This window comes from Erpetoichthys calabaricus (assembly GCF_900747795.2).
Source record: "Erpetoichthys calabaricus chromosome 1 unlocalized genomic scaffold, fErpCal1.3 SUPER_1_unloc_25, whole genome shotgun sequence".
NCBI lineage: Eukaryota > Metazoa > Chordata > Cladistia > Polypteriformes > Polypteridae > Erpetoichthys > Erpetoichthys calabaricus.
In genome coordinates, this window is record NW_026261591.1 from 2,332,855 (window position 1) to 2,347,513 (window position 14,659).

Sequence of the window (14,659 nt, forward strand, 5' to 3'; positions counted from 1 at the left end):
CACTCACCACTTCTTGTCCTCACTGTGAAACTAAGCAAATCCTAGAGACCTGGCTGTCTGAACACCAAGTGTGCGCAGGGTGGGTGTGAGGCAGACTGGTGAGGGTGCAGGTGCAGGGATGATGTTGTGTTTCTGCCATTCACAGAGACTGGGTAACTTATACCCTGCAAAGAGGTTGTACTACCACACTTTACATTAAAACAACATTTTTGCTTATTGCTGTGTCTTTTTATTAATAAAAGTAACAAAGATAAAATCTTTTTTTTTAATTTAACAGGTTGTACAATCAAAAGAAATAACGTCAGTGAATAATTTATGGCATATCTCATTAATTATAGACAATGAGGATGGTGGCTCTATATTTCAATTTCTTGCATTTGCATTAAGTAGTGCAGTGTGATTTGATACAAAGAGATTATTTTTAAAGTATTACTTTATCAGTTATGTTCACCAATTCATTTTGATTCAGAATGTTGCCAAACCAATTTCATGGTAACATGAAATTAGCTTCATTTTATCAGCTTCACGCCACATAATCATTGAGCGCTCAAGTACAGTGAAGAGCTTTAAAGTGAATACTGAAGAGGGCACAACTCACTCAGGTCACGTCATGACGGGTACATAAGGACACCACTGGAAAGTTAAAATATCAGAGCAGCTGTGAGAAAGCCAGTGTTGGTGTTAACACTTTGTTTGTGTAAATTAGCAGACATCCTCTCTGTGACACAGCAACACATCTATCCATTTTTGTCAACAGAGAGTTATTGTTAGAATGAAATCTGGGTGTTAGGACAAGTTTCACACTTTTTGAAATAAGCCTCCGCCATTTTGCCTTTTAGATATAAATTGACTGTGTACAGATTACAAAAATCTTTTTTAATAACACAAGATCATAGTGAAATATTACATTTTTTCTGTTTAACGATCTAAAAATTCGTACTAAAATTTTTTTTTTAGTAGTAGTTATTTCATTTAATAATTTTTTTTTCATGGTACTTTTCTGAAGACAGACATGCTTGTTAGTTTGGAAATTTGTAAAACTTTTATAAAAAATAGCTTTACAAATAACCTTACATAATAATGCCAATGTTGTCACAAAGCATGATAATAATAATAATAATAATAATAATAATAATAATAATGTTATTACATAAAAATTAAGTTTCTATTGTAGTAACCAAGGTAACTGAATATCACAAGTTGATGGTAAACTAAAGTGTCCACTTGGCGTGAAAGTTGGTGTAATTGGTCCTTGAAGTCAAACCCCTCTTTAATGGCACCTGTTTGCATCTAAAATAAAGACATCATTGCGATAATCGATTCAGGAGCAGCAGAGAATTTTATGAGCTCCTCTTTAGTGAAACAATTCATTTACAGTTTAAACCTCAAGTGTTGTCTGTGGACGGTGAGCCCACTTGGAAATCATCAAAGTCCACTTAATATACAGAGAGAAACACAAAACTTCTTCATGTTGCCATCATCTCTTTCACACGTTATATGAGGTTTTTTATGGCTACAGAAGGACAATCCATCCATTGATTGGAAACGTAAGAACATAACGTCTTTTGTTGTTGTGCTTATTGATCTCCTTTATTGTTATCTCAGCCTTTCTGTAATCCACTCGCCCTTTGGTCTTCCTGCTATTCTGAATTTCAAGATGTCTTTAATAAGCACAAATGTCTAGACTTACTAGCACATCACCAATACAACTGGTCAATTTGGAAACCTCCACAGAGTGTTAAGAAATCCCACAATTTTTCGACTTAGTGAATTCTTATCGTCACTTCATGAACATCTTCAGTGCTGTTATCTTTCCAATTACCAGTCCACTAATATACTCTTTGACATTTGTGTGAAATCCTGAAGCTCAAGAAGCCTTTGATTGTTTAAAGATTCTCGTCTCTTCTGCTCCTGTGCTGTGCCATCCTGATATGGCGCTATAATTCACTAGTGAAGCAGACACATCTGATATAGAAGTGCATGAGATTCTGTCACAGAACATTCCAGACACAAGTCATGTTCACCTTTGGCATATTTTTCGAGAAAACTGAAAATAATTGTAATGTAATAAATCACAAAGGAGTGTCACCATTGGTGTGAAGGTGCTGTGTGTCCTTTTATTACACGCAGTGATCATAAAAACTTAGAGGATTTAAAAATGATAAACGATTAAACAGCCCACAAGCTAGATGGACAATATTCTTCAGCAGATTTGATTTCTGCATCACGTGTCACTCAGTTTATAAAAATAGAAAAGCCGATGCTTCATTAAGAATTATGATGGAGTGACCAGAGTGACAGGGGAGCACAGGGCGAGTGTGACAGAGAGTCCTTAATGGCCGTGTAGTGACACTCAGAATATTCACATCTCTAGTTGGCCATTTGATCGTCTGCTGCCATTGTTGACCTGAGATGTGTGGATTGAAATAACAAAAGGAGGATTTGAGAAGCCGGGGGTTTGGACTTCTAATCACACCAGCAAGCTGCAGCTGAACATGTGAATAAAAACATAAAAGGCGCTATATACTGGACTAATTAGAAAGTCACTTGATAGCCTACACTTATTTCATAAGGAGATGTTTCTTTTAAATGTCCACAAGAAACACAAGTGTGAGGTACAAACACAAGAGGGCACCACTTTACACTATGCAGTACCTCAGTGACACGTCACCTTCCCAGAAGACTCACCAGTAATGATGGACACCTGCAGAGCTGTCTGTCTACCTGTGGTCACCCCCTGTGTCTCACCTTACTGTCCACACTCTTTGATATTCTAATCCTTTTGATTCTCCTCTTGCTGTGATCTTTCCTGTTGTTATTGGCTGGCTGCTCATTTCTCCTGCTGCTGTCTACATGTTCTCCTCTTTCTCTGTTTGTCCTCCTCACACTCCTCTTTCCTGTTCTCTGTTTCATGTTTCCCTTTACTTCTCTTTTCTCTTCTTTCTGTTTCTCTCCTTCTCTCATCTCTCCTTATCTTTGCTCTTCCACTCTGTTTGTTCCTGCCTGTCACCTCAGTCCAGCTCCAGTTGTCCCCTCCTCTTTGTCCATTGTCACTCTGGTCACTTCTTCTGTTCCCCCAACTCTCCATCTTATTCTGTTTTAGTGAATTTAAATAAACTTTAGTGAGGAGATCAGAGGAGTGTTATGGAGGCACAAATGACAATGGATAAGTTATTTTTCAGCAGGGTTCCACTCCTGGTTGGGATTCAAATGTTACTTTTTTGCTTTTTAAATTTTTTTATGTTTTTATTTTTGATTATTTAGTTTCTTTATGTTTAAAGATTGTTTCCTATGCTTCAAGTCCTCTAAGATGCCCATCACTATCAAGGGAGAAGACTGAGGACAACCTGCAGTCCCCTACGGTTCATTGTGAATGCACTTCTGCTGTGATGAGTTTAATTTAATTTGTGACTATTCTTGTGCTGTCGTCATTACTGGAGTCTTAGTTTTTTTTTTTACAATTCTTGGAATTTTTGTATTGGGACATTGATGGCCTTCAATTCCCGTTTTTGTTTCGTCAACTCCTCTTGTGCTCTTTGGAGTTTATTGTGTGCCTTTTTTGTGAAAATAAACCTTTTTATTTATAAAGACTCTTCATTGCCCTTTTGGTGGTTAGCTGGGGTTTCCCCCTCTTGTGGCAATTTTGATTTGCATTATTTAGGAGTTACATGCTTGAGAACTCTCTAGTTCATAAGAAAAGGATGAGGAGAAAGTCGAAACTAAAATAAAGTATGGGCAAAATGGGATTGTGAGAAAAGAAATAAAACAACAGGCTGAACAGAAAGAATGAAGGACTGAGGATGAAAGTGACCACTGTGGGCGAGGGGCTCAGGGTCACAATGCTGTCTTTAAGAATTTAACAAATAAAGACAAATCTGCAGCTGTGTCCTCCTCACATCCATCTGTCTGCCAAGGTGTGACACTGACGTTTGTCCTGATTAAACACATCGTTTATATGGTGGGTGTGGAACATAAAGAGCCATAAAGTCAGAAGAAATAAAATTCAACAAATACAAAAACACAGGCACAGAGAGACACACACACAGACAAACACACACACACACACACACACAGACACACACACACTTGTTGTTCACTTACTTCAGTATCTCTAATTTGCAGTTTTCACTCCTCAGCCCCTCACACAGCTGATTCACTCCTGAGTCCTCCAGGTAATTGTTGCTCAGCTCCAGTTCAGTCAGTCGTGAGTGTGGAGCAGAAAGAGCTGAGGAGAGAGCTGAGCAGCATGTGTAGGTGAGACCACATTGATACAGGCTGTAGAGAAGACGAGAGAGAAGTGAGGACATGTGGACGGATGGACAGACGGACAGACTGACTGACTGATTGACTGACTGACTGTCGGGGGATAAGTGACATGATGACTACAAGAAGAGCAGGATGCTCAGGTGTGTCACTGAACAGCAGGCTGCTCCTAGCATTTGAAATGAAACACAATTTGAACTCCACACCAATGCTGCCCTTCAAGGCGCTATATACCTGAAGTATCTTCTGTCTGTCAGGTTACCCTCAGTGATGAGAGGACGTCAGCCGTCACACTGGACAGGTGTGTCACACAGCAGCACTGACCTTGTCCTCCACTTGAGTGTTCAGATGCTCTTCTCTGAGTTGGTGACAGCCGAGTGACAAACTCAGATTTCTGTTCATCATTCAGGACTCAGGGTGAGGACACAACTGAAATGATTGACAGGAGGCCATTTACAAATGCCAGCCTCTCCAGATGTTCAGTGACAGCAGCTGTAAATCAGTCAGCCTTTATTTTATAGAGCGCTAGTCACAAACTTACAACTCAAACAAGAGGACAAATAAACACAACGAGCCCAAAGATAAATAAGTGACAAGGTGACTGGAGAGGTGATGGGACACTGGAGGACACAACCGTCCAATCCAGGAGGGACACACAGAGGGTCACCGGCTGCTAACAGTGATGCTCCACTCTGTCCAGTCATCTTCTCTAATGCCTATCAGCCACCTGAGCTCAATGTGACAAACTCCACTCAGCCAGCTGGTGACACAGGTTCAAGGTGACGGGCTTGTTGTGTCATAGCGAGGGTCTCTCAGTGTCAATGCACACACCAGCTGTCACAGATACGGTGGACTGAAGAGATTTGCTGGTCAGTAGAAAGTTTGGACCCTGGACAGAACTCAATTGTTCACGGCCACTTAAGCACCAAATTTAATAAATGACAGAGTAGGCAGTGTCATGTATTAAGACAGCGTATGTCAATTTAGGTAATGCTGTAGTTTGATTAGTATGGGATTTTGTTATTAGAAAAATATAGATGTTTAGATGTATAGAATGGTTTGAGAAGCCGTGTGTATGAAATTGATTCAGTTCTGAATACAGTACCTAATTCATGCTTTAAGGTAATATCAAACAACTGGAACATGAGCTGTCAGTTAACCTGAGAAGGTGTAAAGAGAAGGCGGCCATCTCAGAGCATTTGATTTATCAGGCCTTTGATCAAATGAGATGCTTTGGTGTCTTTAGATAACCTAAAAATGTCGACTGACTGAAGTGTTTGATTATTGTGTTGTTAAACATTTGGTCAAAGTGTGAAGGCTAAGGAGGGCTGAAGTGACACACAGACACTCAAACGTGTGACTTGAAGAGGACAGTGGCACAATGGTTAGACACACATCAGGGACCTGAGTGCAAATCTGAACACACGACTGAGCTCACTGCTCTTGGTTCTTGTTCTTTTTTCATTTTTATTCTGACAAGACTTTATTGGTGTTGGCTGACTTCACATTCTTAAGTCCAATACTCAAGGACATGGTGACAACAAAGTGACAAGGGTATGGAAGAAAAATTAGACTTAGTTGTCACCTAGTCATTTAGGAGAAACATAGTTATTGTGTATGAAGTGCTTTGGTATGCTTTCTATATTAACATATAGCATTTATCTTAGAGGTAGTATAAACAGTTAATACAAAGAGTCCAAGTTGTTCAGGCATATCTGGAAACCAAGTAAAGGTCAAGTGAACAACAAGGAACAAGAAGTTTCTGGCTGATAGTTTCACAAGTGGGTGACTATCATGTACACAGTAGGATTTGACAATTGACCATGTACGCAGAAAGTCCATAAAAGAATAAGAAGTATTGGAAAGTATTGTAAAGGACATGAATGTAGCAGAATAACACTTTTATCTATATTACTAAACGAAGGTTGTATATATACACGGATGCCATAGGCCAGACACACCAAAAGCGCACGTGCACTGCACCTCAGCGCCCCAGAGTCAAACCCAGTGGCTTCCCAGAGTCAGTAGGTGGCGCCCAAACAACACAACACAACCTGTAAACTAAACTTCAGGTCACAATACAACCGCCCCTGAACGCAAACGCGCACTCCACCACATATACAACCTTCATTTAGTAATGTTTGCGAAGGTTGTATATATGCACGGATGCCAGATGCAACCCATGCCGAAAGCACACTCGCACAGCGCCTCAGCGCCCCAGAGTCAAACCCAGCGGCTTCCCAGAGTCAGTAAGTGGCGCCCAAACAACACAACACAACCTGTAAACTAAACTTGAGGTAAAGTGTGCATGCCAACAAGTTGCTATAGTGACATATTTAAATATAGACATAGAATAACTAGACGCCTCATGACCAGCAGAATCGTACGTCAACGTCGCGGCCATATTGTGAGTGGCACTGCTGTGGAGTGAAGTAATGGATAATGTGCTGCTTGGGATTGTACAAACTGCTGTACACTCCAAACCAGATCTTGGGGGATTACATTTCATAGGTAAGGCTGAACAATTGTTTTGGTTATATTTGGCCATTAGAAAATCCCGTTTTATAATCTTAACTTTAGCTACGCCAGGCTAAGCTAGCAAAGCTATGCATTTATGTGCTCAAGTGAGCCTCCAAACAACGTTTTGGTTAAACGTATTTAGTCACTAACTATGTAGATTGTTGTTAGCTGTTAACATTTCTCAAACTTGATGATGTGTTTTTTCTCATGAGCACACTGAGGAAACACAGTTTGAAATTGACAACCACCATTTTATGCTCATATCTTTAGTTGTGTCTGTCTTCCACAAACTAAGGCTGCACCATATTGACAGACTGAATACTCTGAAATTACAGGATCTGAGTGAGCGAGAGGAGTGTAAGTATGGAGGAGATCAGTGAGGTTGTGGGGAGCTGTAAATGTTAAGAGCGGTATTTAGTATTGTATTCTGTAGATAACAGGGCGCCAGTGAAGTTGAGAGAGAATCGGTGTAATATGTTCAGTGGATTTAGAACAGCAGGTTATTATCCTGGCAGCAGAATTTTGAAGAAGTTGTAAGCGATGGATACGTTTTTGTGGGATGTCAGATAGAATAGCATTACAGTAATCTATACGTGAGGTGACTCGGGCATTAAACAATACTTCAGTACTGTGTTGGGTAAGAACACGACGAAGTCTAGAAATGTTTTGGAGATGGAAGAAGGCAGTCCGAGAAATGTTACTTATATGGGAGGAATTATTTAATAATAATAATAATTATTTTTTAATAATTGCCATTAGTAGTGTATAAATGGATATAAATAATTGCATTTAAACGATTCGCCAATATCTGTTGTATGTAAACAATACTGTTTTAAACGTTATTGTTTTTTCCATCAGAAAACCCGGTTTCCACGTCTACCTGTATTAGTTTAAATGGCACTTTTGCCACTCACAATATGACGGACGCGCTGACGTATCGTGTCGACTAGGCAACACAGTGAATACGCCGTCTATCTATATAGGTCTATGTATTTAAACTTCAGGTAGTGGTGAATACTGACAGTGCCTGCAGTCACCTACTCCACAGTGCCAGTGGTCAGTGTTCTCCACTCCACAGTACCAGCAGCAAATCCACTACACAGTGCCACCAGTCAGTGTGCTCTAATCAACTGTGCCAGCACTCAGTGTGGCAGCTGTCAGTGTGGCTTATTTGAATCATATTAAGTTAATTCAGTGTTAAAAGTAAGTTCAATTATGATGCCTAACAGCAAACGACTTCTAGCTAACAACACACCCATAGAAAAACAAAAACGAGGCTGCATGGATAAAAACAATGAAGGAAGGCGCCTACAATGCACTTCTGAAACATCAGAATCAAAGGAGTCACGGCTCCAAAAAGAAGCAGCTTTAGTACAAATATATTTATTTAATTAATTGAAAACTTTTCCAGGACGCTCCCACCCTTCCATGATTTTTCATCCCTACAAAGATCGGAGGGAACAGAAAGTAATTGCCATTCTTGGATTTAAGACTCTTTAGAGAATTGGGGGTTTACTAGTTTAGTTATATTTGGGTGTGTAAGGTAAATGAACCAATCAGAGTAAATGTTAGATGCTGGGTGTAAGAGCCATTTTCCTAGTTCTATAAGATTCATGAATATTTTACTAGATGAGGGAGGTTCCTATAACTCCCACAAGTACAACTGTATTGGTATATTCTTGCTGTTTCTAACAGCTTTGAGTAAACATTATTCTCCTGTTAGTGACAGCCTTGCCATAAGTAAGGTTTGGAAGGCATAAGGTTTTAAAAGGTACCAACCGGCCTACGGGCCTTTTGAGTGTGTGAAGTAAATATGTAAGAAAACAGCACTTAATTTATGTGCTGTGCCATACGTTTAAAGCATACAGAAGTAAAAGCTAAGAATCTTTAAGTATATAAGAAGTTAAGAATCTTTAAGTAAAGAAAAAGAAGTAAAGAACTTTTAAGTACAGAAATAAATAAAGTTTCTCAAGAAAAGCTAAGTTTAGAGAAGATACATTTTTCTATTTTTTTGCCTTTTATTCTACATGTGTAATTATTTTTTCTTTTATTCTTGTGTGGATTATTTGCTTTTAACTTTCACTAAATAATTTTAAAACAAACTTTTGGACTGAGAGATTTCTTTCGGCATGCGTTTTACCCATGCTTGATCTTGCCTTACACTTTGGCGGCTAAACTGTGTAAACATTAATTCAGCTCTGCTCTGTAAATTCAATTGTCTATGGATATGACTCTCTGTCTCTGCTCTGTGATCATTTTGTCAGCCTACTGTGATGGGGTGCTCCCTCTTCATGAAGTAAAAGACACAATGGACAAGCTTCCTCCTGCCTAGTTTATCAGGTTGATTATTAATAGTTATATATTTAAGGTAATGATTTCTTCCACAAATCAAATGTCATTGGACAAAATCTGAAGTGCCGCAAATCTTGAACAAGGAGGACACACTGAGCTGAGTTTCAGTGCTCGACTAACAACTGAAATGTTCTTAATGCCTGACAAGAAGATAATCCAAAGGTGAGGTTTGCCAACAAATCAGCGCCGCATTTCAGGTATTCGTCAGGCTGTGGACCACAGGACTTGGGGATCGTCAGACTTTTCACTCATTCAAACGTTCCAAGGCCGAGGTGAGCTGCTCAGTGGTCTTGTTACACCATCCTTGTCACAGTGTGTTATTGTTATGATTTGCATTTTTTTTAATATGTTAATAATTGCAAATGAAATCCTGTTTTTCTTGTTATTGGGTGTTTTTTGGGGTTATTTCTGTCATTACTTCTTCTGAATTCTTTACATTTTGAGGTTGAAGCTATTTTAAGTTTCCTGTGATGCCATCTCTGGAGTTAGTTTCATACACTTATATTTTATTAAGCAATATATGTAAATACATGTATGTACATATAATCATACAAACCCCTGTCACACACGTGCGCATGGGAGGCAGCTAAAGGACTTAAATGAGGGTAATTTCAAGCCAGACCGGGATGTTGCTTTTCTGCAGACCATTCATGGGAAATTCCACCTGGTCCTGTTGATGTCACTTCCGGGTCAGAACCTATGGATGGAGACCCTTCCGGTTCTATCCCCTCTGATGTAATTTCCTATACTGGCCTTTAAATGCCCCCACCTTTCCCCTATCCCCTCAGTTCAGTTTTGTTCTCTGATTTCTGCACATCAGTGCTGTCACATATTTAAATTTTGCAGCCAGGAAATAATATAGGGATGGCTGCCCCAAACCTTACTATGGCTCTTTGTCAAGTTTGTGACACCCGCATATACACTTGTGTTAAATCTTCTGTCACTTTCAGTTACTTAATGGTTGTGCATATGCACATATATTCAATACATTAGACTACAATATAGTAATTGAAAAGTGTCCAAAAAAGTGAAATTATGTTATATTAAAGATTGGCCAAGCTGAAAGCAGATTCTTTTTTTTTGCATTGCACAGACCCAATATGTCTCCTGTTCATGTTTTAAAGGATGTCAGTTCAGTCTGTTTAGCTCTTGAACTATTTCTTGGGGAGAATAAAGATATCTAATTGGCTATCGACTGTTACTTTTACTTTAGCTACAAACAAGAGGTGATGTCTGATTTCAGCTTTGTGTAAGTGCTGTTTGGTGCTGTAGAATGAAGCTTGTTTCATGGTCACCATTCAGGGGGAGGACGTGGAATTGGTGCAGAGCTACAAGTATCTGGGGGTCCACATAAAGAACAAACTGGAACTGTCTGACCACACAGTGGCGCTGGACAAGAAGAACCAGGGCAGACTGGACGCTAGGAAGACTCAGGACATTTGATGTGTGCAGCAAGCTGCTGGAAATGTTCTACCAGTCCATGGTAGGCATTGTGGTGTTCTCTGCTGTGGTCTCCAGGGGAAGCAACTTGAGCACAAAAGAAGCACAATGAATGAACAAACATATCAGGAACGCCTTCTCTATCACAGGGTGAACCCTGGACATACTGGAAGCTGCTGTGGAAAAGAGGATGGTGGAAAAATTATTTGCCATCCTGAAAAATCCCCTCCATCCCCTAAAGGTGGTTGCCTCTGGGGTATTTTCTTCCTGCTGCTATCAGGCAATTCAAAGATTCCATCAGATACTCATTAAGCTTATTTATTTATTTATCAATTGATTGATTGATTGATGTATTATCTGACCTATGAGTCTGTATTTATTTATTTATGTTTTTATGTTTCTTCTGCTGTATACATTTGAATTTCCCCATTGGATTAATAAAGTTTATCTAAAATAATCTAAATTCACCTGATTTTGCATACAATCTCTTCCTTCTGTCTGAGAATTTGATAAAATTTAATCCGTACTTTTTCAAATCCGACAATCAGGCTTCTAGGCTTTGAGGCTTTTGTTCCATGTTTATTATAAGCAGTTGAGATCTCAGTAGTCAGATTTAAAGCTCTCTGCTATTATTTTAGAAAATAATTCAGCTACACATTTCACTGAGTTAGAACTTTCATGTTTTTCAGGAAGTCCTTTAGTTCTGATGTTGTTTCTTCCATATCAATCTTCAAACACTATTTATCACAAAGCACTTTGTATTCGGATTCTACAGCAGTTATTTTTATAGACTGCAGATGTTGATTGCTCTACTTACTTAAATGTGAGTCAAAAACATTTGCTTAACTTCTTCTAGGCAAGCCAATGAGTCCATCAAGCCTGTTTGTTTAGCTAATAGTTAAGCTGTCCCAATATCTCAACCAGATCCTTAAATGTTGTTGAGGTTTCTGCTTCAACTCCATGTCACAGTACAGTAGTTTGTCCCAGAGTCCCCCAACTATTCACTTAAAGATGTGTTTCCTGGCTTCAGTTTTAAATTCTTTCAACTAAAGGGTGAATGACATACTCGAGGACAGCAGTGGAAATGATGGGGGAAGCGCAATTCGAACTGAAGCACGGAAGCACTTCTCCCATTTGGTGGGCATTATAGACTTAACTACTCTGAAACAAACAGATATTTGTAAGAACAGATTCTTTCACCAGGCTATCATGCTCATAAACGGTTAATTCAGTCTGGGACATAACCACCCCCAACCCCCACCACCACCATCAATATCTTGCAATATTCTAACATAGAGTGAATACTTAATTCAGTATTAATTTCAATATTTCCTGCACTGTCTTTCAGTTTCAATATACAGTATATGTATACATTGTTTGCCTTGTATTTATCTCCAGTGTGTACTCATCACTTTTGTAGATATTTGTGTTGTAAATATGCTTGGAGAGTCATCAAAGAACCAGAGTCGAATTCCTTTTATGTGAGCAGACTTGGCCAATAAATGGGATTCTAATTCAAATTTATAGTCACCATTGTTTTGTTGCTATAGTGTGGCACCATGTTTCTAAAGGGCGTGGCTAGACAGTAGGATGATGATGTCATCATAGTGACTGGTGCTGCATGTCAGAACACCGTCCAATACTGTGGGGATTTCTAAAAGACTGTCACTGCTGTCAGTGCTACTTCTGAACTGAGGCTTTGACAAATTCTTTCTTTCACTTTGCTTTACGAGTTTTTTATATGTATTATAGGTCTTTGACATTTTCAAATTGTTTATGGCCTCCCCTTATTCATCTCCTGCTCCCCTTCAATCTCTTTATTTGTCTGCTTATTTTTTCCATCTGGGGCAGAAGAAATGAGTGAGAATGTTGGAGAAGGTCAAATATTACGGACATATTATATTTGTTTGAGAAGAGGTTATTAATAGAGGAATGAAATATCAATTAATTAAATAAAAAGTCTCTCTTGTTTTATAATCCTAAAATTCAGTACTTTGTATTCCTTGTCACTTCACTGTTTCTTGGGACGGACTGACTGACTGACTGACTGGTACTTTCAATGTCCACATTGCCCCCGGTACTGGCCCTGCCTCACAGACAGACTGACTGACCTTGAGTTGCTCATCTCTGCTTTGTTTTTTCTTTGTAGTGTGGTGAACAGGACTACGCACAGAACTTATCATGGGGTCTCCTCAGCTTATTATTCACTCTTGTGACATACTGGTCAGAGGTGATGGCATTCAGCACCAAGGTACTTGGAATGATGAAGTGACTCTGAAGTGGTGCTGCTCTCTCCTCTTAATCACCAGATTCATGGCTTTTCAATTCAATGAAGTGACTATCCAGAAACACTGCACAGAGCAGCAGCTTGGAGTCATTGTGTAGGATTTGAGAGACACCATGTGCTATGTGAAGGAAGACATGTCTGTGAGTAAAGTAAAGAAACCTCATGATGACAGTCTTACATGCAGTCCAATGAGCAGATCCATTTGGATCATCTGGCTCTGACAGACTCTGGAAGATCAGTGGTTCAGATATCAGGGCATCTGGATGTGTCCTTCTGATTCATGGAGTTAGTTTCTAAAAATCAAAACCTCTTCTTTTTTGTTTTTTGTCCTTACAGTTTGATGTCCTCTTGGTCAGTCAACATGTTTCTTTTTAAACTGTCGCTGGATGAGCATTAAGACTCGTTATTTCTACCCAGAGGTCAGTGAGATAAACCTGCATATTTACACTGAATAGAAAAGTCTGCTCTAAAATTACAATTTTAAAATTTTCTTATTTATAGGTTTCTTTGTTCCACCATTTCAATTAGGAGGCCAGTTCTTCAGATTGGGTCTTCAACCCTAATAAATCCATCCATTTTCTTAACCCAGTATTCCTGAGTAGGGTCATGGGGGAGCTGGAGCCCATCCCAGGAAGCAGAGGGTACAAGGCCTGCACACACACACCCACACACACCCACACACACACACACACACACATGCAGGTCAATTTAGTATCATTGATTCACCTCACCTTCAAGTCTTTGGACTGTGGAAGGTAACAGGAGCACCGCAGGAAATCCAAATCCATTTTAAAATCCAAACATAGGGAAGAGACGGTGTTTCACAAAGAAGCTGAACCATTTTATTTAAATTGTTTTATTAGTTATTTAGCAAGAAATCTGTATGAGAGTGTTTGCTTATTTTGTTTTGTTTTGTTTGCTGTTCTTTTTCTGGTTTTCTGTCATGTTGATCTGCGCCACCACCACCTGATCAAAGCACCGGGATAGATGGATTAAAGGCCAGAAGTCCACATGACCATCATCTTTAAGTTCTTCAATGTGAACCCTGAATACCATGAGGACTGACTGAGGTAATTTATGTTAGGTAGAATGCCTAGAGGGGGCTGGATGGTCTTGTGGCCTCGGACCCCCTGCAGATTTTATTTTTTTCTCCGGCCATTTGGAGTTTTTTTGTTTTTTCTGTCCTCCCTGGCCATCAGACCTTATTTTATTCTATGTTAATTAGTGTTCCCTAATTCTATTTTCTAATTTATTTTGTCTTTTTTTCTCTTTCGTCATTATGTAAAGCACTTTGAGCTACATCATTAGTATAAAAATCAGCTATATAAATAAATGTTGTTGTTGTTGTTGAGGATGAATCTTATGCAAAATGCATCAAATAGCATAGTGCTAAAGTTAAAAGGTGCTGTATACTGAAATAACATTTGCAATATGTCTGCCTTCTGTAATTAAAGATAATTTGCTTAATTAGGGGTATTGATTGCATTAAGAGACAAACAGAAATCTTCTCCTCTGAACCCACCATTGTAATGCTCTCTGATTGAGCGCTGTGTGCTGACAATGCAACTGACTGGCCATCACCTCATCTTAGCACCTCCTAATCAATCCTGGAGTTCCTACTGTATCATCTACTTACTTAATATTGACTTCTCATTTCATGTCCATCATGTTCTCAGCAGGACCAGAGATGAATACTGAAACACACCTAACAGACATTAGGAGGCGCTGCTGTCACTGACCTTCATGCACTGGGATGGACATTGGAGGTGACAGACATCATCAGGTTTGCACAATCTG

General features: G+C 39.3%; 2 protein-coding genes across 6 annotated transcripts in view; both read right to left on the bottom strand.

Annotated features, from left to right (window-relative positions):
- LOC114645176 (NACHT, LRR and PYD domains-containing protein 1b allele 4-like) overlaps window positions 1-14,659 on the bottom strand; it is a 140,802-nt gene that overhangs the window by 59,080 nt on the left and 67,063 nt on the right. The window lies entirely within an intron of this gene.
- The window catches only part of LOC114645174 (NACHT, LRR and PYD domains-containing protein 3-like), a 98,622-nt gene that overhangs the window by 57,109 nt on the left and 26,854 nt on the right, over window positions 1-14,659 (bottom strand). For all 4 annotated transcript variants that reach the window (XM_051921815.1, XM_051921817.1, XM_051921816.1 and 1 more), the window contains one exon: window positions 4,102-4,275. In XM_051921815.1, the coding sequence (XP_051777775.1) occupies window positions 4,102-4,275 (174 nt within the window). The remainder of the gene's footprint in view (window positions 1-4,101; window positions 4,276-14,659) is intronic.